The sequence below is a fragment of the Bos grunniens genome, chromosome 23 (genome assembly GCF_055505025.1).
Source record: "Bos grunniens cultivar Pamir isolate PY7600 chromosome 23, Bosgru_T2T1.0, whole genome shotgun sequence".
Classification (NCBI taxonomy): Eukaryota; Metazoa; Chordata; class Mammalia; order Artiodactyla; family Bovidae; genus Bos; species Bos grunniens.
This window is the reverse complement of record NC_141187.1, coordinates 29318185-29341933: the sequence shown is the minus strand read 5'-3', so window position 1 is coordinate 29341933 and position 23749 is coordinate 29318185. Positions and strand designations below refer to the sequence as shown.

General features: G+C 49.0%; 2 protein-coding genes across 9 annotated transcripts in view; one reads left to right on the top strand and one right to left on the bottom strand.

The window, feature by feature from the left end:
* LOC147347104 (BOLA class I histocompatibility antigen, alpha chain BL3-7-like) overlaps positions 1 to 23749 on the bottom strand; it is a 45067-nt gene that overhangs the window by 13865 nt on the left and 7453 nt on the right. The gene's annotated exons all lie outside the window — the stretch shown is intronic.
* Positions 8547 to 20536, top strand: LOC147347105 (MHC class I polypeptide-related sequence B-like). Of its 8 annotated transcripts, XM_086369442.1 has the most exons (7): positions 8605 to 8744; positions 11699 to 12594; positions 15158 to 15418; positions 15666 to 15929; positions 16516 to 16795; positions 16919 to 17040; positions 19225 to 20536. In XM_086369442.1, exons 2-7 carry the CDS (start codon positions 12525 to 12527, stop codon positions 19335 to 19337), a joined length of 1110 nt encoding a protein of 369 aa, XP_086225568.1. In that variant the 5' UTR covers positions 8605 to 8744; positions 11699 to 12524; the 3' UTR covers positions 19338 to 20536. The 8 variants fall into 8 exon arrangements, with proteins under 8 accessions (XP_086225570.1, XP_086225571.1, XP_086225568.1 ...); XM_086369444.1 differs by lacking the exon at positions 11699 to 12594 and having other exon boundaries at positions 8547 to 8744; XM_086369445.1 differs by lacking the exons at positions 11699 to 12594; positions 16919 to 17040 and having other exon boundaries at positions 8547 to 8744; positions 16516 to 16794.

Genomic DNA, 23749 nt, shown 5'->3' with positions numbered 1-23749 from the left:
GCAGCGGCCAACATATAGTAGATATTTAGTACATGTTTGCCAAATGAATGGTCTATAATTGAGAAGGAATTGAAACTCGAAACTATAAGCCCAGAATGGCTGGCAGGTTTTCCAAGTCCTTTTGTTGGAACCCAGAGCTCACTGGCCTTTGCTTTTGGAATCTTCTTACCTGTCTTCTCTCATCAGGCATTTCCATCCCTTCCCAAAATCCATCTAGAATAAAATATCAACTTTCAGGACTGCCTTCCAGATCAGCCAAGTCCAAATGCCCAAATAACTTCTGTCCTGGATCCACATGCTCAACTACAACCCTGAGGGTAGTTTCACTGAAATTTAGATTAGCAATTGGGATGAGTCATGGGGTGGAGTGGGGGTAAGGGGACTCGGGTTGGCCTTAATATTAGGGAAGTTATCTTTGCATTTTTAAAGAAAAGCCTGCTTGACATGGAAGGAAGAGAGAGAGAATATAGTCTTAGTATGTGCAGGAGTCTTCAGGTGGAAAACTGTAGACCCCTCCAAGAATGCTAGGACCCACACTCCATGGCTGAATGACTCACTCATCTGTCACCCAGGTGGTGCCTAGGTGGGCTTCCCAGGAAGTCCAGAGTCATCTAAGTTTCAAGGTCAACATTTTCTGGGAATCCAGGCCACACATTTAGTATCTCAGGGACTCAGATCCTCAAGCTGTGAAAATGAAAGAATCCATTCTACCGTCTCAGGTGTGGTGAGATTAAAATTAGGTAACAATAAGTAATCAGTAGTTGATGGTAAGATCTTACGAGTGAGTGAAAATCTCTGTCATGTCCAACACTTTGGGACCCCATCAACTATAGCCCCCCAGGCTCCTCTGACCATAGAATTCTTCAGGCAAGAATACTGGAGTACTTTGTGCCATTTCCTTCTCCAGAGGATCGTCCTGACACAGAGATCGAACCCAGGTCTCCTGCATTGTAGGGAGATTCTTTACCATCTGAGCCACCAGGGAAGCCCAAGAATAGATGGCATTCTTAGTGTTGCCTTCATTGCTCAGCTGACTTCCAAATCCAAGAATGGATCACGGATTGTGGAGGAAGAGTTCAATTCTTTCCCCTGGAGGACCATCAGTACGGATTTCTGCCCCGTGATGTCAGAGGAGAGATGTTTCAATGTGAGTTGGGAAAGGAGAGTTGAATTTTTTCATTAAAACTTCATTTTGCACATTTTAATACATTATAATAAGTATTTTATCCCATTAGAAAAGTCAAGGGCTTCCTTAGTGGCTCAGTGGTAAAGAATCTGCCTGCTAATGCAGGAGACAGGGCTTTGGTCTCTAAGCCAGGAAGATCCCACATGCCTTGGAGCAACTAAGGCCATGCACCACAACTACTGAGCCTGTGCTCTAGAGACCAGGAGCCGAAACTCCTGAGCACCTGTGCCACAAGTACTGAAGCCTGCTCACCCTAGAGCCCATGCTCCCCAGGAAGAGAAGCCGCCACAATGAGAGGCCCGTGCACCACAAGCAGAGAGGGGCCCGTGCACCACAAGCAGAGAGGAGCCCCAGCTCCCGCAACTAGAGAAAGCCCGTTGAGCAGTGAAGACCCAGCACAGACAACAGTAACTGGCTAACTAACTAATCATATTTAAAAAGAAAACCTTGTGCAGTCACAAACAATATACAAAAATAAATAAAAGCAGAAAGATACAAAACCATCTAATGTCTCCACGGGGAGGGACATGGTGAGCTCTTTGGCCGATCGTCACTTCTTAGCTACGCTCAGTTGCACAAACTGCTTCCCATGTATTTGCATGTCTATACAGGACTGCATAGCTGTAGTTATGCATTATGAATTATTTTGAATCTTATTTTTGAAAACTTCATTATAATCAATAAATAACTTTATATATTATAAACTCTCCTTAAAAACTTTTTTTTACCGGCTGTATACTATTTCCTAAAAAAAAAAAAATACCCACTCTTCTGTATCTTTTTTCTACCTTTACAAATAAAGTTTGATTAATTTATTTTTTATTTTTGGTTGCCCTCATGTCTTGCAGAATCTCAGTTCCCCAAACTGGGACTGAACTCAGGACACAGTAGTGAGAGTGCCTAGTCTTAACCACTGGACCACCAGGGAATTCCTTGATTAATATTCTTATCCTGAGGGTGTTCCTCTGTGGTCTAGTTGGGATTCAGAGCTTTCACTGCACAGGCCCAGTTTCGATGCCTTGTTGGGGAACTGAGATACTGCTAAGCCACCTGGCATGGCCAACATTTTTTTAAAATAAAATTTGCATACTTAAACATTATTCTGTATTTTATTTTAAAATGATGGATTTCTTGAGTAAAAATTACTGAGTCAAAGAACATGAACACTTTTTTGTGGGGGCTGCATCAGGTCTCAGTTGTGGCAGGATCTTTTGTTGTGGCACCCTGACTCTCTAGCTGTGGGCAGGTCCAGGAGCTCCAGGGCTCAGTAGCTGCAGTGCACTGGCTTAACTGTGCCCGCATGTGGGATACTACTTCCTGGGCCAGGGTCGCCTGGATTACATGGTGGTCTTAACCACTGGATCACCAGGAAAGTTTTGCATGAATATTTTTAAGGCTTGTCATACATGTTTTGGGGGCTTCCCAGGTGATTCAGTGAGTAAAGAATCTACTTGCAGTGCAGGAGACACAGGAGATGCAGGTTCAATCCCTGGATCAGGAAGATCCCCTGGAGGAGGGTGTGGCAACCCACTCAGGTGTTCTTGCCTGGAGAATCCCATGGACAGAGAAGCCCGGCAGGCAACAGTCAATAGGGTCAAAAAGAGTCAGACACAGCTGCGGCGACGGAGCACACTGGCAGCCTACATGTTTTCAAATTGCTTTTTGAAAGCACTGTGCCAGCCTATGGTCAACCCCTACTTATTGAGCCCCTACTATGCACTGGGACTGTTCTAGATTCGAGAGATACAAGGGGTGACAAATAGACAAGGTTCCTGTTTTTTAATACATATATAATTTTAACAACTGTGCAGGTTTAAGGACCAACGGCAGAATAGAATTCTGTGATTGGTAACGTGTTGGTGAACACCTTGATGTAGGACCCTGAGAATTTGGGATAATCAATATTGAAAGTGAAGTGAAGTCGCTCAGTCGTGTCCGACTCTTAGCGACCCCATGGACTGCAGCCTACTAGGCTGCTCCATCCATAGGATTTTCCAGGCAAGAGTACTGGAGTGGGGTGCCATTGCCTTCTCCAGGAGGTCCAATCAATATTGGGACCTGCTTAATATATGCTACCAATATTGAAAACCCACATCAACCACAACTATATTCCACATAATTCTTGTTAATGAGTTAATGGGAACAGATTCTTCTTAGTTTCATCGGGGGGTCAACATTTAGACTCCACTTTTATTTATTACCCTTTCCAGCTCCATCTCACCTTACCCAAGCCTTCTGTGCCTCATCACTTCTGTATTTATTTAGCCTTTCCATTCTCTGTCAGGTATGGTTGTGCCCTGCTGTAGCCCACATGACACTTAGCTTTCGAGTATGTTCTTATACTCTGTCCTTCTCAGCAGTATACAGATTTTTCTTTTTCAGTCTTCTCTGCTGTCCCCCACCTGTCATGTTAGTTCACCCTGACAGATTACGCTTGCTCACCCTGACATACCGTGCGTGGCGTGCCCTGTATTGGTCCAACTTGCTCAGCTCTTTCTTCTCTGAGGCATCTCTCCCACACCCTATATTTTCCTTCTCTTTCTGAAGTTTACTTCTACCAAAAGTTTACCCTTCGCTGGTCAGCCCACCCCTCTTTGCCTGTCTCAAATCTTTCTTACTGTATCGTTTGGCTTGAACCCACCCTACATTTTCCAGTGTGTACTACTGTAACTGAGTCCAAGCTCTCTCTGCTCGCCACACAATAGGCCAAAAAATCCAAGAGACAAGGTGTTAAGGCAAGGAATCCAACTTTATTTGGAGACCCGACTGCCCAAGAAGATGGCAGACTAATGTCTCTAAATAACCATCTTGTTGAGGCCTTGATGCCAGGTTCTTTTATGGATCAGAGATGGCGGTGCTGTGAGGAAACAAAGTAAAAAGACTACTTAATTCTTGCAAATATCTCTTAGAATGGCAAGCCTCAGGCAGGGGGGGTTGTTAGTTTTGCTTCCTTACAGCTATTTCAGAGGTGGTATGAAATGGAATATCTCCTGCCATCTCAGTAAAAAAAGATGCCACAGCTATCCGTGATTCCTGCCCCCTCTGCCCCCACCCCCTGCCCCTCATGAACTTCTGAGCCACACTGCTAAGCATCAGACAAGTGGTGCTATTTCCCACACAAAGAACCCAAGAACGTCACAGTCCCTCCACAGATGGGCAGGCTCAGGTTATCTCCCTGTGATGTAAACAAAGGCACTTTAGTCTAAGGGTCAGAAGGAGGAGGGACAGGATTCCCTGCAGCAGGCTACTATATTTGCCTATAGTAACAGCAATGCAGGAAACCTGGGTTTGATCCCTGGGTTGGGAAGATCCCCTGGAGGAGGGCATGGCAACCCACTCTAGAATTCTTGCCTGGAGAATCCCCATGGACAGAGGAGCCTAGCTGGCTACAGTCCATGGGGTCACAAAGAGTGGGACACAACTGAACAACTAAGCCCAGCACATATTTCTTTATGGCTGTGCTGGGTCTTTGTTGCTGTGAGCAGGCTTTCTCTAGTGGCAGCAAGTAGGGGCTTCTCCTGTTGTGAGCACAGGCTCTAGGCGCACAGGCTTCAGTAGTTGGACACTCAGGCTCAGTGGCTGAGGCACATGGCTCAGTTGCTGCATTGCCTGAGGAATCTTCCCGGACCAGGGATGAAACCCATGCCCTCTGCATTGGCAAATGGATTCTTATCTACTGGACCATCACGGAAGCCCCAAGGTTCTTCTTTTAAAGAATATATATTTCAATGATACAGATGACAACAACAAATATTCTGACATCACTGATAACTGCTCTGGAGAAAATTATGGCTGGGCCAGAAGATTGGTAGTGGTGATGGCAGGGCCAATAATTCAGGGTTTGTCAGACACTGCATTTCTGAGGCCTTGACCTTGGGCCACTGGACCAGAGACCTGAATGGAAGCGGGGAGCTAATCAGGTGAGTTTCTGGAGAAGGGGTGCATTTGGGGAGTCACAGCATGGCCAGGAGCCTGGGCAGGACTGAGCAGTGTTAGAGGCCCGTGTGCGTAGACGAAGGAGCTGGGCTGAGACCAGTGGACTGAGGCTAGGGCGGCCAGAGGGGCCCTGTCATGAGGGGCTTATAAGCAGTGGTGAGGGGGTGGGAGTTCATGCTAAAAAGGGTAGACACTGCAGTGTTCTTTGGGGTGTGGTGGTGAGGACATGCTCTAATTCACAGCTTAACAGATCATGTCGTCTTTTAAAAGCTGAGTTTAAAAGATCATTCCCTGGCAGTCCAGTAGTTAAAAATCTGCCTTCCAATGCAGGAAACTCTCCCTGCTCAGGAAACTAAGATCCCACGGGGCTGGGAGCAACTAAGCCCACAGGCCTCAAGTACGGAGCTGCAGCCACAGCTCCAGAGAAGCCTCCTGCTGTAAGAGAGCCACAGGCGGTGAAGGAGAGCCGGTGCGCCAAGTACATAGTTAAAGAGGAAGACGCCATTCATTAAAAAATAAAAAGAAAAGAAAATGATCTTGTCTTCTGTTATGTGGGTAATAGACAGCAGGGCAGGGAGCCCACCTGGAAGACTAGCCTGTTACTACTGAGGAGAGGATGGTTCTCGGATGGAAGCAGTAGAGGTGTGAGAAGTGACTGGATTTCAGTGTTGATACATTTTAAAGACGATGTTAGCAGAAAGCCAGTGAAGAACTACACATCTATTCACTTAATTTTACAGGTAATTTCAGATGGCTTACTGCCCCGTCCAGCACAGTGGGTGAGAAAGACCTGAAATGGGGGCGAGTGCATAATGAAAAGACAGACACATGATTTGGCAAGCGGGAGAGTCAGGGGGCCTTGCTCTCCATGGCAGGAAGACAAAATGGCTCTTCTCAGCCTGTACTTTTATTGGTAGAAGTCATATCAGATCATTAGGGAATAGCTATACTGGGGAGTTTGATTAGTGCACCATAAAGAGTCAAGTTAAGGGTTTGCAGTTGATCAGGAACATCTTGTTTTGTTTCCATGGGGACAGACACAGGGGTAGGCAGTGAAGGGGAGCAGAGAGCACGTCCCGCCATTTGGCATGCTTACTAGGACAATCCTTACTAGGGCACAGTTTGCCGTATCCTTGATTCATGGGGCAGGTTCTGGTCTCTGCTCTGCCAGGCTGCAACAGCTTACTGCAACAAACTCATTGTAAAATACAGGAATTATTTAAAAATCAGGGCTTCCCTGGTGGCTCAGTGGTAAGGAATCAGCGTTCCAATGCAGGAGACACTGGTTTGATCCTGGACCCGGGAAGATCCCACATGCCTCAGGGAAACAGGCCCATGCACCACATCTATTGAGCCTGTGCTCTAGAGCCTAGGAGCCTCAACTACTGAGCCCATGTGCCAGCAAATATTGAAGCCCGTGTACCCTAGAACCTGTGCTCTGCAGCAGGAAATCTACAGCAATGAGAGGCTTGTGCCCTGCCTCTAGAAAGTGGCCCCCATTCACCGTAACTAGAGAAAAGCCCATGCAGCAATGAAGACCCAGCAGAGACAAAAATAAATAAATAAACATTTTTTAAAATCAAAATCAAAATCAGTGCCAACAAAAATATAAATTTTAAATGTTAAGTCTGGGGTTTAAGTTAGAACGTTACTAGGCAAGCTGGGATATCTAATATGTGTTGAAAAGAAGAATTTACTGTTTATCTAACCATGGATTTCATTGGCTCAAAAACTGTTAGGATTATTGCATGAGTCATGGGTGGGGTGATGGTTCAAGATCAGTTCCTGGCTTCCTGTTTCCGGTTCTTATTTAGAGTCAAAGCAAATTAATTTCAAAATGTTCAAAGATGAAATCAACATCCACAATGTCACTGAGTAAATGTAAAATCCTCAGGAATTCAAGGAGATTCTACTTTTGCCCCAGGAATGACCTCACTGTGGGCAGCTGAAAATCCAGGGTCCTTTCCGAGGCTCCCAGGAGGTAGTGGCTACTGAGCTATAGCCCTAAACAGAGTTATCCTTTCTACCTAACACATCCCACAAAGAATTACAGCCAGCTTCAGAGATCTCATCTGAACTAGGATTTTGGTTTTCTGGTGTTGGTTCTGTTTAAGCATTTGTGTGAACTTAAAGTGTTACAAAGATCTTCTCTTAATGATATTTCTTTGAGGGAATTTGACATTCACCCTAGGTGGCTCTGGGACTTCTCTGGTGGTTCAGTGGTGAAGAACCCACTGACCAATGCAGGAGACCCAGGTTCCATCCATGGTTTGGGAAGATCCCCTGAAGAAGGAAATGCTAACCCACTCCAGTATCCTTGTCTGGAAAACCTCGTGAACAGAGGAACCTGACAGGCTACTGTCCATGGGGTCACAAAGAGCTGCACACAACTTAGCGACTAAACAACAGCAGTTCTACATCTTCATCATGGTAATGGTGACATGGGCATGTAAATTGCCAGAACTCAACCAGCTATATGTTTCAAACAGGTGTTTTATGTAAAGTATGTACTTTCAAAGTTGATTTTTAACATATAAATCTCTTTGGAATGAGTCCTTTGGTTAGGTAAACAAAAGAAACAAGACACCTTGTCTTTTTGCTGAGAGCTATGCCTTGGACATCTGAGGGAGAGACTGGGCAATTTACTCCTCAGTGGTTAGGCAGGAACAAAAACAGCCGTCTACTTATGCATTTAGAGAGAGATCAAACAGTTATGGCAAACTTTGAATAAAAGACAGAAAAAAAAATAAATGTTAGAAATCATAAAATTACACTGTTAAAAATTCATCTCCCCTGTAGCTTTTTTCTCCCTTTCTCTTATCTTTTTCTACCTTTTCCCCCTTCCCTCCTTCCTTTCCACTCTCACCTTTACCGTTTATCCCCCCATTTTCAAGCACACGTCACTCATCTGGGACTGGTCAAGACCCAAGGCCCAAGTCAGAGCTCACTCTGGCATTTTGCCAGCATCTGCACGGCTCTGCAGCTATTGTATCATTTCAGGAAGTCACCCTGGTCTTTGAAGAAAGTCACACTGGGTCTAGTGTGTATGTTTTCCTAGATCCTCAGTTTTTGCTTTCCTCTGGTGTGGGCGGACGGGATTCGAAGGCCAGCTCCGCGGCCGGCGCTTTCCTTCCAGAGGCGACGCGAGGCGCTAGGGAATGTACTTGGATCCTAGAATTCAAGAGCGGCCCTGTGGGCTCCGGGGCTCGGAAAAGTATCTCCCTATTCAAGACCCAGAGGGTGCTTGAAATCAGTCGGGTTCCGGGATCTCCCTTCGGACCTACGACTGGGAATTTCCGCGGATCCGTGGAGATCTGCGTTTTCACAGCCTGCAGCCTGCAGATGTTGAGCAGTTTGAGAACCAGAAACCTAAATGCAGCTCACTCCTCTCCCAACCTACCCATAAATTCCTTCATTCTGCCTTTTTTTTTTTTTTTTTTTTTAATCCACGAAAGCGTTTCTTCCCTTTAAACCGGAGTTGAGGGGAGGGGTGACCTTCTGAGGGTTCGCCGAGCTCCGCCCTGGATTATGTAAACTCCCAACACTCAGATCATTTTCTATTTCCTTTCCCGACCCTGGAGTGGTACCAGAGGTCAGCGGAGAGAAAGAGGCCCGTGTGCCGGTGAGTCCAGGGGTGCAAAGGAAGAATGGAGAAAAAGTAGTTTATAGAACAAAGCAGGGGAGTCTGGAGGCCGGGTGGGCGGAGGAAAAGCACTTGGTACACAGGCCTAGCTGCTATGTGTGATGGGGGAAGAGGCGGCCGCGGCTAAATCCAGGCGAGCCCCCCAAATCTGGAGTCTTACTTCCCACGGAGAGTAGTTGCCTTTATCTCTCATTGCAATCATCTCGAAATGCTGGGAAACAATGTAGCATGTTAACATTAGTATGAAAAGTCTTGGGGGGAGAGGGAGAGGGTTCACCTAAGTGAACCAGTTTGCTGGAGCAGCCACACTCAGCAAGTCTTGGAAAGAAGACTGACTTGGAGGAAAGGGCTTGTCTAGCTGTCAGGAGAGCTGGCTTCCATCTGCTTGTCTATACCTTCACTACTCATTTCTTTTTTTCTTTTTGGTTGCTCTGAGTCTTTGTTGCTGCACAGGGGGCTTCTCTAGTTGCCTGGAGCCTGTCTAGAGCTGGGAGGCGGGGTTCAGTATTTGTGGTGAACCAGTGAAGTTGCTCAGTCCCGTCCGACTCTTTGGGACCCCGTGGACTGTAGCCTACCAGGCTTCTCCATCCATAGAATTTTCCAGGCAAGAGTACTGGAGTGGGTTGCCATTTCCTTCTTCAGGGGATCTTCCCGACCCAGGAATCGAACCCAGGTCTCCTGCGTTACAAAAGATGCTTTACTGTCTGAGCCACCAGGGAAGCCCAGTTGCGGTACACGGGCTCAGTTGCTCCCGGGCATGTGGAATCTTCCCAGACCAAGGATGGAACCCATGTTCCCTGCATTGGGAGGCAGACTTCATCCACTCTACTACTCTGGGGGAGGTCCACTTTCACTTGTGAGCTTTAGCAGTGAAAAAGAATCTCTCTGGGTTGGGACAGGACCCAATCTCTGACCTGCTAAATAAATTATGATGGTCAAAGTAATTAACAAAAATGATGTGAAATCTAAGAAATGTTAAAACTTTCTGAGGCATGACATTTGGGTCCACAGCAAAAGTATTGCATAAGGATCTTAGTGGAATGCTTAGTAATGAGAGGCAGAGTAAAACTTTTTAAAAGCATTTGCAGGGACACAAACATGAAATGAACACAGGTCCTGATCCCAGAGTGACTCATTGTCTAATGGGGGGGATGTATAAAATGGTCAGATGGGGTTCAAGGCAGGGCACACTTTGTTCCATCAGGGAGGTTTCAACAAGGGTTAGACCAATTATTCTAAAACTGGAATCACTGAGGGGGCTTTAAAGGATAGGAAGCCTAGGCCCAACCCAAGGGATACCAAGGGTTTTGGCCATGGCCTAGAGATATGGACAGTAAAAACTCTCCAGGTGGTTCTAAAAGCAGTCAAGTTTGAGGACCATGGTGTACATATTCCAAAGACCAAAAGATGTGCTTTGGGGATAAAGCACAGGTTTCAGTAGAAGAAGACTTTCAGGATGGCATTATTGTTATTTTTGAAATATAGTTCATATATCACTAAATTCACCCTTTTAAAGCAAATAGTTAAAGAAAGAAAAAAAACATAAAAGCAAAAAAAAAAAAAGGCAAACAGGTAGTTTTTAGTATGATCCCAAGGTTGTGCCACCATTACCACCATCTAATTGGGATGCTCTTTTAGGATCTGTTGTTCTGATGGGCTGGAAGGCAGAGGAGAGTAACCCATAGGAGAGTGATATGTAACCAGAGAAATGGAAAATGATGCCACCTAGCTGGTTGCGGCAGCTTCCACTTAAGATGGAGTAGAGACATTGTGTGTTAATTCTGCAGGTGGGGCAGCTGTGGATGGCTTGGGGCGTTATGGTTAAAACTGGGGACAGACCTGTGTTTAGGAAGCCTTTGCAGTTCTCTAGGCTGAGGTAGATGAAAGCTTGGACTAAGGTAGGTGCTGTGGGATTGAAAAGGGGTTGGAGGAGCTGACTGTGAGTCCATGAGAGGGAGGGGAAGGGGGATCAGAAGGGAGCAAGCTGGTGATGCTTAAAGAGAACTAGGAGAGGCTGGTGTGCGGAGTTTGCTTATAGACCTGTTGGGTTTGAGGGGAGGATGGGCCCAGAGGTGCAGACATAGTGAGGCAGCTTGAAAAGGGAATCCGGAGAGGCTGGTATTGGAGTGGATCATGGGGAGTCATCTCATTGAACCTGTGATTCCCCAGGGGCTGAACCAAGAGTCTGCTTGGGAGAATGCAGATACTTATAGGATGAGGCCACCAGAAGACACATAGCAGTCAGTCAGAGGAGGAGAAGGAGATTAGAGGGAGGGGATGTATGTATATTTATGGCTGATTCATGCTGTTGTACAGCAGAAACCAACCATTGTAAAGCAGGTGTCCTCCGATTAAAAATAAATTTTTTAAAAAATGAAAGGAGAGAGAAGGGTTTGGTCATTCATCTGGGGTAGTGACTTCTGAGAGGCAGAGTTGCTGAAATCTACAAATCTGGTCTCAGTAGACTTTTTGTTTGTTTTCTCAGCTGCAGTGATTCTTCCTTGTGGCACTTAGTCTGTTCCTTGCTTGGCTGGGCTTTCTTTCCTTGCAGAGGCTGAGGACTACTCTCTAGTTGGGGTGAACGGGCTTCTCATTTAAGGTGACTTTCCCTTGTGGAGCAGGAGCTCTAGGGCATTCTGGCTTCAGTGGTTGCAGCTCAAGGGTTGAGTTTAGTTGCCCCGAGGCATGTGGGATCTTCCCAGACCAGGTATGGAACCCGTGTCCCCTGTTCTGGCAGGCAGATTCTTAACCACTGGACCACCCTGGAAGACCCTGGCTGGTCTCAGTAGAGTTTCGCTAGTGACTCTGCTGTGCGAGGTGGAGGTGGGTTGGGTTGGAAGAGAAGTTGTGTCTAAAGGAAGAGCCCCAAAAGGCCGGAAACGTTGAGATGTCTCTAAAGCTCACCCTCCGTCTCACCTCCCTGGCTTTTCTAGCCTTCAGGCTTTGAAAAATCACTGCAGATGGTGACTGCAGCCATGAAATTAAAAGACGCTTACTCCTTGGAAGGAAAGTTATGACCAACCTAGACAGCATATTAAAAAGCAGAGACATTACTTTGCCAACAAAGGTCTGTCTAGTCAAGACTATGATTTTTCCAGTAGTCATGAATGGATGTGAAAGTTGGACTATAAGGAAAGCTGAACGCCGAAGAAGACTTGATGCTTTTGAACTGTGGTGTTGGAGAAGACTCTTGAGAGTCCCTTGGACTGCAAGGAGATCCAACCAGTCCATCCTAAAGGAGATCAGTCCTGGGTGTTCATTGGAAGGACTGATGCTGAAGCTGAAACGCCAATACTTTGGCTACCTGATGTGAAGTGCTGACTCATTGGGAAAGACCCGGATGCTGGCAAAGATTGAGGACAGGAGGAGAAGGGGACGACGGGATGAGAGGGTTGGGTGGCATCACCGACTCAATGGACATGAGTTTGGATAAACTCTGGGAGTTGGTGATGGACAGGGAAGACAGGCGTGCTGCGGTTCATGGGGTCGCAAAGAGTCAGACACGACTGAGTGACTGACCTGAACAGAACTGAACTGAGGGGCGGAAACAGATCGGCTAAAGGGGACGGGGCGGGGCCGGGGCCGGGGCCGGGCCCGGCGGGTGAGAGGCGGGGCCGGGCAGGCAAGGGTTAGGGCACCGGCGCGGTGAATGGATTTGCCTGCCGGACTTCACACAGCTCAGTTCTCCGCCGCGGTTCCTCGGGTCCGCCAGCTTTCCTTCGGTCCCGGAGCCCCTGGCGGGGAGACAAGATCTGGGCCATGGGGCTCTCTCGTGTATGCCTGTTTCTAGCCCACGCTGCCTTTTTTGTGCTCCTGGGTAACGCCGCCGGTGAGTGGGGTTCATTGAGGTCTCAGTCCGGACGGAGCCGGGGTGGTTTCAGGGGTTCGGGTGGTTAGTATTCGGTGGGATTCGGTGAGCGTCGCGGGGATCGTCTCAATTGCGGCTGGGGGTGAGCGAATAGAGGAGTTGGGGGTGGGGATGGGAGAAAGGTGGGGGGCGGGGAGGTGTAACGTCTAGGAGCGGCCGGGAACTTCACACGGCGTGTGGCGAGCACTGCATCCCGCGTTTCAGTCTCTTTGCCGTTCCTAGCCTCTGCTCTCCCTGCCCCACCTGCCTTCCCCGGTGTCCTCATCATATGCCTCAGTCCTCAGATTCTCCTGATTGAAAAGGCAGCCTGGTCCCCACCGGCTCCCTGCCGCTCCCCCCGCCCCGCCACCGCCCCCCCCTCCCTTTTGCTCTCTTGAATGGCATTCTTCCAGGTCCCAGTCTCAGGCGATCACTTCTTAGCCGTCTGTGGGGCGCCCTCTTATGCCCCTGAAAGCTGTCCTCTCCTATTCTTAGCTCTGCCGTCTCTTCTCATTTCTGGACGCCGGAAACAAGGAGTCCAGGTTGGCAGCGCTCAGGGGTCCTCAGCCCCGAGAGTTAGGGCTCTTTTTCTAGTGACCAGGGCCTCTGGGAAAGGGCAAGCTCGATCCACACTCTTCCTACTGCTGTGGGCACTGTGGCGGCTTCTGAATCACTGACGGAAGTTAGGTCTGAGGGCTTTGGGACCAAAGGATTCTTCCTGCGATTTCCGTGGTCCCCCCTCCCCCACTAATGTGAACTCTAATTTTCCGCTGTGCCTGTGGTCCCACAACTGAATCTCTCCTTACCTCCTTCCTTGCTGGCCCCCGAGCCCGCTCAGGATTTGCCCTCCCCACTCCGTGCTGACCCCTCCTCTCTACCGCTCTCTGATCTCTTCCTAGGGCGTCCCCACCCTCATCCCTTTTCCCACTACAGGTCCCTCCCCTCCACTCATGGATCTTTTCCTGCGAGGATCTAGGATCGATCACCTGCAAGGCTCCTACCTCCCCTCAGCTTTCACTAACCTTACTTTTCTTGGAATGACTTTTACCCATGAATTTTCCCCTCCACCCTCTGCCCTATTTCATCACCAGGAGGAACTCTCCTGCCAATGATCCCTGGGCCTTGAGCACAGTGCCCCGCCCCTGGGGGAGGACCTGTCCCCCACTTGACACCCACCCTCCTACCTCCACCCGGTGAAGGCACCTGCTCTTGGCCCTCGACCAAGGGGAGCCTTTCCCCCAACACGGCCCCTCCCCACTCCTGCATCCTAAACCTCACCCTCTGGATTCCTCCACTCCCTGGGCTACAGGTGCTGGACTCCACTTGCCCTGGTCCCTCTGCAGTTCCCCACATGGCACCTTGCCCTGCTCCCACCCTTGTCCGACTGCCTTGGGCCCTCACCAAGTTCTCATCAATCACAGGCCCCATGGTGCCCAGAATCTCCACCTCACTCTCATCCTCCCTCACCCAGGGCATCCCTCCTCTTCTGTCTTTACCTTAACCCAAGGCGGGGGGTCACCCCTGAGCCATGCTCCCCCCTTGCCCCTCAATCCCAGGCCCTCACCACGTCTTCTCTGCAGTCTCTTCCCTTCCCCCACAGTAGGAATACTGCCCGTGGTCCACTGCCCACCTCCTTAGCCTTCATCACCCTCTCTTTGGTTCCACGACCCCAGTGGACTCTCACTATCTCAATCTTGTATCCGAAATCCTTGTTTGTGCCACTTGGTCAGCAGGCTTTTCCTACAGGGAGTCTTCTCCCAGGCCCCCACGCCCTGCTTGCTGGCTGCCTGACCCGAACCCTCATGGAGGTGTGACCTCACTCCCTCCAGCCCCTCCCACCATGTAGGTGCTTCCCAGTGTGCACCTTGGCTTTCAGTTCTATCTTCCCTTGCCACTCCGATATTTTAATTCTCCATGACCCTTATGCACATGGCACTGACTCCTCTCCCAGGGGACACTGGCAGGTGCAGCCACCTCCCCACCTGGGGCCTCACCATGCCTCTTTGCACTCTGCGCCCAGACCCACTCCTTCACCTCCTCCAGGTTACTGGCCCACCTTCATCTCTCTTGGGGCCACAGCCCAGCCCCTCAGGCCCCTCTGCCTCCTGCCTCACCCTCCCTGGAGCCCGCCTTGTCCATGATGAGCCTGCATAAGGGGCAGCAGCCCTCGCTCTCCATCTCACCTGGCCGCCCTCTGAGCAGGGATCCCTCTGGTCCTGGGTCTGACACTGCCCTTCCCTCCCTCTGACTCCACCTCCCCTCACCCTGCTCTTCCTGCCTCTCCCCTTGCCCTCCTGCCTGGACCCTTAGGGAGCCGGTGCCTCCCTGTCCTGGCACTTGTCCTACACGTGTGTCCGTCTCCACCCTCTCCCTCCTTCTCTTTCCCATTTTCCCGTATGGAACTCCTCATTCTGGTCCCTTGTACACATGCATGTTCTGCATCCTCAGCACCTGGAGCAGGTCAGGACACAGAACTTGTCTGTTAAACATCTGATGTGCACTTGTCTCCAGAAAGCAGCTTCATCTGTGGTTCCTCCTTCCCCAGGATCCCACAGTCTTTTATACAACATGACTGTGCTTTCCCGGGATGGCTTTGTGCAGTCCAGGTTTTTTGCTGAAGGATACTTGGATCATCAGGCCTTCCTGCACTATGATCACAAAAAAGGCAGGGCAGAGCCCTGGGGACGGTGGGCTGAAAAACTGGCAGCAGAGACGTGGGAGACAGAGTCCACGGACTTGAATGAGAGCTCGAAGGAGCTAAGAAAACTTCTAGCAAAAATCCTGTCCCTGCAGGAGGAGAAAGGAGGTGAGAGTGCAGTGGGGGCAAGAGTGCTGTGGGCCATTTTCCCGGAAGGTTTGTGGCCCAGAGCATGGGCCTCTTTCCTCTGAATTTGGGGGTGGAGATGAGGAAGTGGGGTCTGTGAGTTCAGCAGCACAGGGAAGACATGGAGGGGAGCAGGGGGGAGCCCTCTATCTGCACTTTCTCACTTGGGTGTGAGGACAGAGGCCCTGGTGACCAGAGGAGTCACTGATGGGGGGTGGGGATGGGGCAGGCTTACATTCCCTCCAGGAGACCGTGGGCTGTAATATCGATGAAGACAGCCACCCCCGGGGTTTCCGGCTTCTCTACTTCAATGGGGAGCTCCTCCTCTCCTGCTACCCGGAGCCCCACGGATGTACCCTGCCCCAGTCCTCGGCTCGGACCTTGGCCATGGAAATGGAGTTAAGCAAGCATTACCAGGCCTACGTGCAGGGAGAACTTTGTTGGAGACTGCAGAGCTACCTGGAATCCTGGACGGGCTTCACGGAGAGGACAGGTACTGACGCTGGGCCAGGCCCTTCCTCTACCCCTGTTCTTAAAGCCTCCCATCCCGTCTTGCCCACGGAGACCCTCCCTGTCCTCTGGGAACATATGTGCTCTGTTGGCGCTGTGTCCTGGGGTTTCTTTCCTGTTCTGTTAAATCTACTGTAGAAAGATGGGTGGGTGGCGGGGCATGAACTGCCCCTGTGACAATCGTCCAGGGGAGCAGCGGGTCCTCTGACAGAAACTGTATGAGGGGAGGTGGGTGTCAGGCAGCAGAGGAGGGGGCCTTAGATGGGGGTGGGCCTCTGGCTCCCAGACTGCCTGATCCAGAAAATTCCCTCTAATCCCCAGGAGCCCACCCTTCACAGCCCCCTCCCCAGCATCAACAGTGGTCCCAAGAGAGTGAGGCCCATTCCCTTCTCTCCCCTTCCCCGCCAGAGGACTTGGGCCCCAGGGTGCAGAACTTGGAGCAGGCCTGGGGGGATGAGGGCTCAGCCAGAGGTGGACAGTGAGGAGGAGCAGCTCTGTGCGCTCCTTCTTCCTTCGAGGGAGCAGGGCTTGGCCGCGGGCCTCACTGGCTCTGTGCTTTCTCCCCACAGTGCCCCCAGCTGTGAATGTGACCCACAGCCAGGACTCAGAGGGCATGGTCCACCTCACATGCAAGGCTTTTGGCTTCTTTCCCCGCAATATCTCAGTGGTCTGGTTTCGGGATGAGGAACCCATGAGCTGGGACGCCCAGGAGTCTGGGGATGTCCTGTCTGATGGGAATGGGACCTACTACACCTGGGAAACTGTAAAAATTCCCCAAGGAGAGGAGCAGCGGGTCAAGTGCATTGTGGAACACAGCGGGAATCACAGTGCACACCTCATACCCTTGGGTGAGACTGGGGTGAGCCTGGAGGAGTTGTGACCCTGGGAGGGTCAGAGGCCAGGGTCAGGGAGAGGAGAGCAGGCTGTGGCTCTAGGGTGCCCGGGTTGAATATAATAAGGTCCTTTTTCAAGAAAGACCCTGGCGCACCAGAGCTCATGGTGGATCGTGAGCGTTTCTGTTGTTTTTATCATCGGATTTTGTGTCTGTTGTTGTATTAAGAAGAGGAAGACAGCATCAGCTACAGGGAGGCCAGGTGAGAAATCTGGGCAGGGGGTGCTCTGCGTGAGATTCGGCAGCGATGAGGATTTCAGCTCCCTGCTCTGTTCTCAGCTCTCTTTGTTTTCTGTCAGGCTCACCGGGGCTTGTCTGGGGAGCATGTGTTGGATTATGTGCTGGTTGGGAGGGTCTAGGTGATCCAGGAGTCAGAGAGAACCTTTAGTAAAGTGTCTGTACCTGGTGAGGAGGGGATAAAAACTGAAGAGGAATTCAGAGGAAAGGTGATGATCTAAGTGCCTGTCTGCATTTCTCCCCACTGGGTTTTCAGTCATTATTAAGAATCCAAGTGAAAGAATCATAAGGCTCAAACTAGAGGTCAGTGGATGGTCAGAGCCCTGCCTGTGATGTCGCCTTGCCAGGCCCCACTTGGAGATGTCCTGCAACCTCTCAAATTCCTCCGCCATGAACTAGCTTCTGAGTTCAGTTTCTGCTGGGTCACCCCCAGCCTGCACCTTTCTCTAGTTCCCATCAAGTGCCCCCATGCTAGCTGGGCTCTCCTTCCCCATAATATGGAGGACTAATAGACATCCCTTGACCATTTGAAGAGAGGAGACCAGTCAATCCTCAGGCAACTGGGGTCACTGATTTTATCCTGTCTCCAGGTTTTTCCTATCTAGCCCCTTGAGATACTCTTTAGGGCAGGGCACTGGGTCTTTGCTCTGTGGCCTCACCCTGCCCCCCTGAGTCAGTTCCCTTGCTCATGGTGGTCACTGCCTTGTAGATGTGGAGGAAGGGATGGGCTCTTTGACTACTTCCCCATAATCAAGTGGGTTGAGGGGAGAGGAAAAGAGAAGCAGAGCTTTGTGTGTGGCAAAGAGCAAAGGCAGAACGTGGAGCAGTAAAAAGGTGGCAGAGACTCGGCTCCTTCTGTCGAGGCCGCCTCTTCTGTGTCAGCTGCCTTGTTGGGGGCATGGTTTCTTATCCCCAAACCTAATTCCCTTATCAGTTGGCCTTCGGCCTGGGCATACAGGCGTGGTTATTTCTCACAGCAGCAGACTCTGTCCGTGTAGTACCCAGAGCAGGGACCCAGCAGATCTGTAGTTTCTCCTGTTCTTATCTGGGGAACATCAGTTCTGGTTCCTCTGGGGCAGAAATGGTTGTCTTGTATGTATTGGGGCATTTGCTGGGAAAACTGTGAAAATCATGTGCTAATTTCTCAAAATCACTTTTGAAGTTTTTAGTGTTCAATAAAATTGTTTATGATTCCAGGTGGCAAATCTTAATAGGATTTCCATGCATATTGAATGAAACAGGAATTCAAATGGGGCGCTCCCGCTGGGAGGTGGAGGATGGGATGGTAGTCCCAGGATGCAGAGGGGGGCAGGTACAGCCTCATTCTGGGGAAATTCTCAAGAACCCCAATCCACATTGAAAAGCAGATCCCCTGCAGGTAGTGAGGGTGAGTCCTGGTTGACTCCCTGGCTGAGCAATGCAGGAGGGCCCGCTCTGCCTCAGCCCAGCCCAGCACTGGAGTGGAGCTGGGATTCCCCGGAAGGAGCAGGAAAGGCCAAGTGCAGCCTAAGGGCCTGGGCCGAGAATGAGGGTTTGGGCGAGGCCAGGGGTGCTCCAGGGTCCGGTCAGGGGGAGAGTCCGTGGCAGTCCAGTGTTTCTAGATGGGGCTGCTGTCCCCTGGGGCTCTGGATGGGCTTTCCAGTCCAGAGCTGCTGGCTCAGGGGACGGGGGAAGAGGGAAGGGGGCTGCAGGAGTTGAGGTGGAGCCAAGCGGTGGAGCAGGTGCTTGTGCGGGCGAGGAGGCCGAGAGCTGAGGAGAGAAAGGAACTGTGTGTGTGTCCACTCCCGGGCTAGAGGAACATGGAGCTGGGTCCTGTCTGTGAGGGAGCCTCGCGTTGCATTAGAGAGTGGATCTGGGTTCAAGGCGGAAAGGCCTTGGGTTTTCACTCTGGATCTTGTCCTTGTGTCCTGCCACTTCTGTCCCTGTCGTGGAGGGTGGTGGCAGCAGGGACAGATGATGATGTGGATGGAGTCAGGGGAGGAGTCCAGCAAGAGCTGGGAAAAAGGAGGCAAAAAAGAACAGGTGTGTCTTCCCTCAGAGGAAGGCAGAATCTGACTTTGAAGCAACTGAAGGAGAATCTCTGAGGGAATGAAAAGCATTCTTCTGCACCCAGTTGGTCAGTGATTTATTGGTTTTTCTTTTTCCCCAGAGCCTATTAGACTACAAGACCTGGATCAATTCCAGACGGAACCAACTGATCATAATGGCCTCACACACCCAGAATTTCAGTCCTTGTGTCACACTCCGGCTCCATCAGTTTAACAGGGGAAGCTTAGAATCTGCTGCCAGGAGGCCTGAATTCAGTTCCTAGTTCTGGTCTTAAGAGCACTTTTTCTTTTTTGTGTGTTCTATTATTTATCTTATTATTTTTATTTTATATTTTATTTTTAATTGGAGAATACTTGCATTATAAGGTATTGGTTTCTGCCATGCTGCTGCTGCTGCTGCTGCTAAGTCACTTCAGTCGTGTCCGACTCTGTGCGACCCCATAGACGGCAGCCTACCAGGCTCCTCTGTCCCTGGGATTCTTCAGGCAAGAACACTGGAGTGGGTTGCCATTTCCTTTTCCAATGCATGAAAGGGAAAAGTGAAAGTGAAGTCACTCAGTCGTTTCTGACTCTTAGCGACCTCATGGACTGCAGCCCACCAGGCTCCTCCGTCCACGGGATTTTCCAGGCAAGAGTACTGGAATGGGGTGCCATTGCCTTCTCAAAGTATATACGTATCTCCTCCCTCTGGAACTTCCCTCCCACCTTCCCCATCCCACCCCTCTAGGTCGCTGAGCAGCAGGTTGAGCACGTAGTCAGGTCCTGTTCCCTCCCTGCCTGGTGCACAGTAAGGTAATGGGAATAGAGAACTCATTCCATATCTGTTTATCCCAGTAGCTTTTTACACATGGTAATGTGTATATTTCAGTGCTACTCTCAATTCATCCCACCTTCTCCTTCCCTCACAAGTCCATTACCCACGTCTGTGTCTCTATTCCTGTTCTGTAAATAGTTCATCAGTACCATTTTACTAGGTTCCACATAGATGTATTTTTACATATAGATATATATATAGATTATACATATAGATTATTTTTTTGAAGGTAGTTGATTTACAGTATAACACATCCTTCTTGAGGTCTCCATCTCTTCATCTATGAAATGAGAAAACTATTGTTTCTTTCCAGTCGTGATTGGGATAATTAAAAGCATTAATATATTTGAGGTGGTTGCAGCTGTACCACACTAGTACTAATATTACTTTTGCTTTTTAATTATAATAGAGCACATGGACAATAAATTATTACCAATGAGCTTTTTCTGCCAGTTGCCTTATTGTGGCTTCTCTTGAGATGACTACTAGCAGATTTCTGCAAATCTAAGGTTCCCTTCACCCTTGTCACAGTAATATATGCATTACTTCATGCCTGCAACATCTGTATAATTTCATATTAAAACTGCTCTTTAAATATACACATCTGGATTTCATTTTGTTTCGCATGCTGGGAAGGGACAGTGTGTAAGATTCTGGGGAAAAGGAGCGTTTTCTCTCAGCCTTGAGGAGACTCTAATAATCCCCCATCTCTCTCTCCCTCCAGATCCCATTCTGGCAGCTTCAGCATAAAGGGCTGGGGGATAATGCAGTGGGACACCTGGGGCCAGAGTTCAGTGGCTGAGCCTGGGGGGGAATCTCCCCTGAGCAGTTGTCACCCTCATGTGATGAAGCAGAGCTGAAGGGCGATGTTGGGGGAAGGGACAAGACAGGGCTTGGGGGCTTCTGATCAGGAGGAATATGGGACCGTCTGCTTCTAGGGAGCAGTGACTGTTGGGGATGAGTGTCCTGAACTGAGACGATAAAGGAGCCCAGAACCGGGAGGCATCAACCAAGCAGCAGCATCTCCATCAGCTCAGGCTGATTTGCACAGGGCAGATGGGAGGTGAGACTTCTCCATCGGACCCTCAGTTGTTCCTGACTTGTGGTCTGGGGGCACACAGGTGAGCGGTGCTCTCCTTGGTCAGGACAACCTTAGCCCCACCCAGGTAAAGCATCTGTGGCACGCGTGTTCTAAGGGGCACCTCCCACAGACCCGAGACAGATGACAGGAGCACTTTCTGCAGGAGGACCTGACTGGAAGCAAGAGGGTGGCCAAGGGTTCTCCCTAGGCAGGGCCTGTTCCCTCCCTGCCTGGTGCACACGATGCACACAGTAAGGTAACGGGAATAGAGAACTCATTCCATATCTGTTTATCTGAATGGGATGATATATTCTTTCATGGTTTTACTCAAGGTTAACATCATTCACGTAGTTTGCATGCATGTTTCAAGTGTTCTTGCATTTTAGTAAACTCTCAGGTGTCATTTATTGCACTCAGCTCTCATTAAGCATAAACTTTCATCCTCATTCATTTTCTTGTGTGATTATTTAATCAAAGGCACACTTGTCTGTAAATTAAGAAGTCAAATATTTGTGCATGATTTCTCATGATACAGACTCTTATTATAATCCTGATTCTTCTCAATTTCTGCTTTCCCATTGGTGACCACTTTGAATACTTTTTAGCTGATTCTTTCGGCTTTTATTTCCAAATCTCTAACATGATCCCTTGTTAGAACTGCTGCTTGATTTTTCTGTCACAGCCACTGTCTGCCGCATCACACAGTGGCTGATGCAATAGTTGATAGTCATTGCTTTCACTCTTCCCATTCCTTCAGCTCCCACTTTATTTACATATTGATCATACTTAGTTCATTCAGCTTTTTATTTTCCCTACTACACTTGTCAAGAAAAAAGATGCTCAACTTAAGATGTGAGTTAAGTTTTATTTGGGGCAAAATGAGGACTGCAACCTGGGAGACAGCACCTCAGATAGCTCTGAGAAACGGCTCCACAGAGGTACGGAGGGAAGGTCAGTATATATGATTTCGGTGAAGGGGGGAGTTCAGTGCAATCAAGTACTTGTCTTCCAAAGGTTTTCTGCTAGTCACAAGGAGCTGATTTCACTGTGAAAGGATTTAATGCTTTTCTACATATGAGAAAGTGAAGTGAACCAAAGGACTGGAAAAGGTCAGTTTTCATTCCAGTCCCTAAGAAGGGCAATGGCAAAGAATGTTTAAACTAGTGTACAATTGTACTCATTTCACATGCTAGAAAAATTATGCTCAAAATTCTTCAAGCTAGGTGTCAGCAGTATATGAATTGAGAACTTCCAGATGTACAAGCTGGGTTTAGAAAAGGCAGAGGAACCAGAGATCAAATTGCCAGCATTTGTTGGATCACAGAGAAAGCAACAGAATTCCAAAAAAACATCTGCTTCATTGACTATGCTAAAGGCTTTGACTGTGTGGATCACAACAAACTGTGGAATAGTCTTAAAGATTGGGAATACCAGGCTATCTTACTTGCCTCCTGAAAACCTGTATGCAGGTCAAGAAGCAATAGGTAGAAACAGACACAGAATTACGGACTGGCTTAAAATTGCCAAAGGAGTATAATAAGGCTGTACATTGTCACCCTGCTTATTTAACTTATATGCTGGCAAGATGCCAGGCTGGATGAATCACAAGTTGGAATCAAGATTGCCAGGAGAAATAAATATCAAGAACCCCAGATAAGAAGATGATACCACTTTAATGGCAGAAAGTGAAGAACTGAAGAGCCTCTTGATGAGGCTTTGTTTTTGCTGATTATGTTCTATGAAGCTCTCAGGAATTCAGCTCTAATGATTCCCCTGTTTGCATGACTGACTCAAGAAGTGTGGATACTTTGGATATTCCATCAGTTTTTCCTTTTTTGGAAATGTCATCCTGGACCCTGCTGATGTGCTCCCACCTGGTCTGGATTCTTCTGCATCTGGAGCAGAGCCATCCTCCTAGGATCTCCCTCCACCACCATCTGGGCAGCACTTTAAAGTGCTGTGGATACTGCATAGCACAGGGAACTCTACCCAGCACTCTCAAATGGCCTATATGCGGAAAGAATCTAGAAAAGACTGAATATATTTATAGGTGATTCACTGTATTCTACAGCAGAAAGTGACACAGCATTGTAAATCAATTACACTCCAGTGAAAACAAAAGAAAACAAACAAGCAAGCAGATGTCTACCCCGGATGGCATTTATCAGTTGCTTGTTCTTTCAGCCAAACCCAAGTGCCTGCATTGTACCAGGTCAAGTTCCAGTTCCAGATCTTTGCTCTAACAATTGAAATTTGACATTCTTGTCCATCCCTCTCTCCCCCTCACCTGATTAGGAGCATTTCCACATTAGGAGACTTCCACACTGAAAGAGTCTTGGTAGGAGGCAGAGACCACCTTCCTCCATTAAAGAAGAAAACCCACTTTCCCACATATTCTTGCCAGAGCACACAGCATGAGGCTGAGGTCCCACCACTCAGGTGACCACATGTCAGACTCTACTCAGGACGCTGTGACACAGAGAAGCTGGAACTATGCAGGATGCATCTGACAAGGATGTTGAGAGTGGGAGTCGGGGCTCACTGTGTGAGCAGTGACACTGTGCCCCAGCAGGGCCGAAACTTCCTTTGTGGGACCTGGCCTGGAGTGGACACTGGATCCTGTTCCTGTGGAGCCATTTATATATAGTACTGTATGTCTAACTTTATTTGGATCCCATTGTTAGCTCCAAGAATAAGTGAGGAGAACTCAACCTGGAGAATAGTTTCAGAG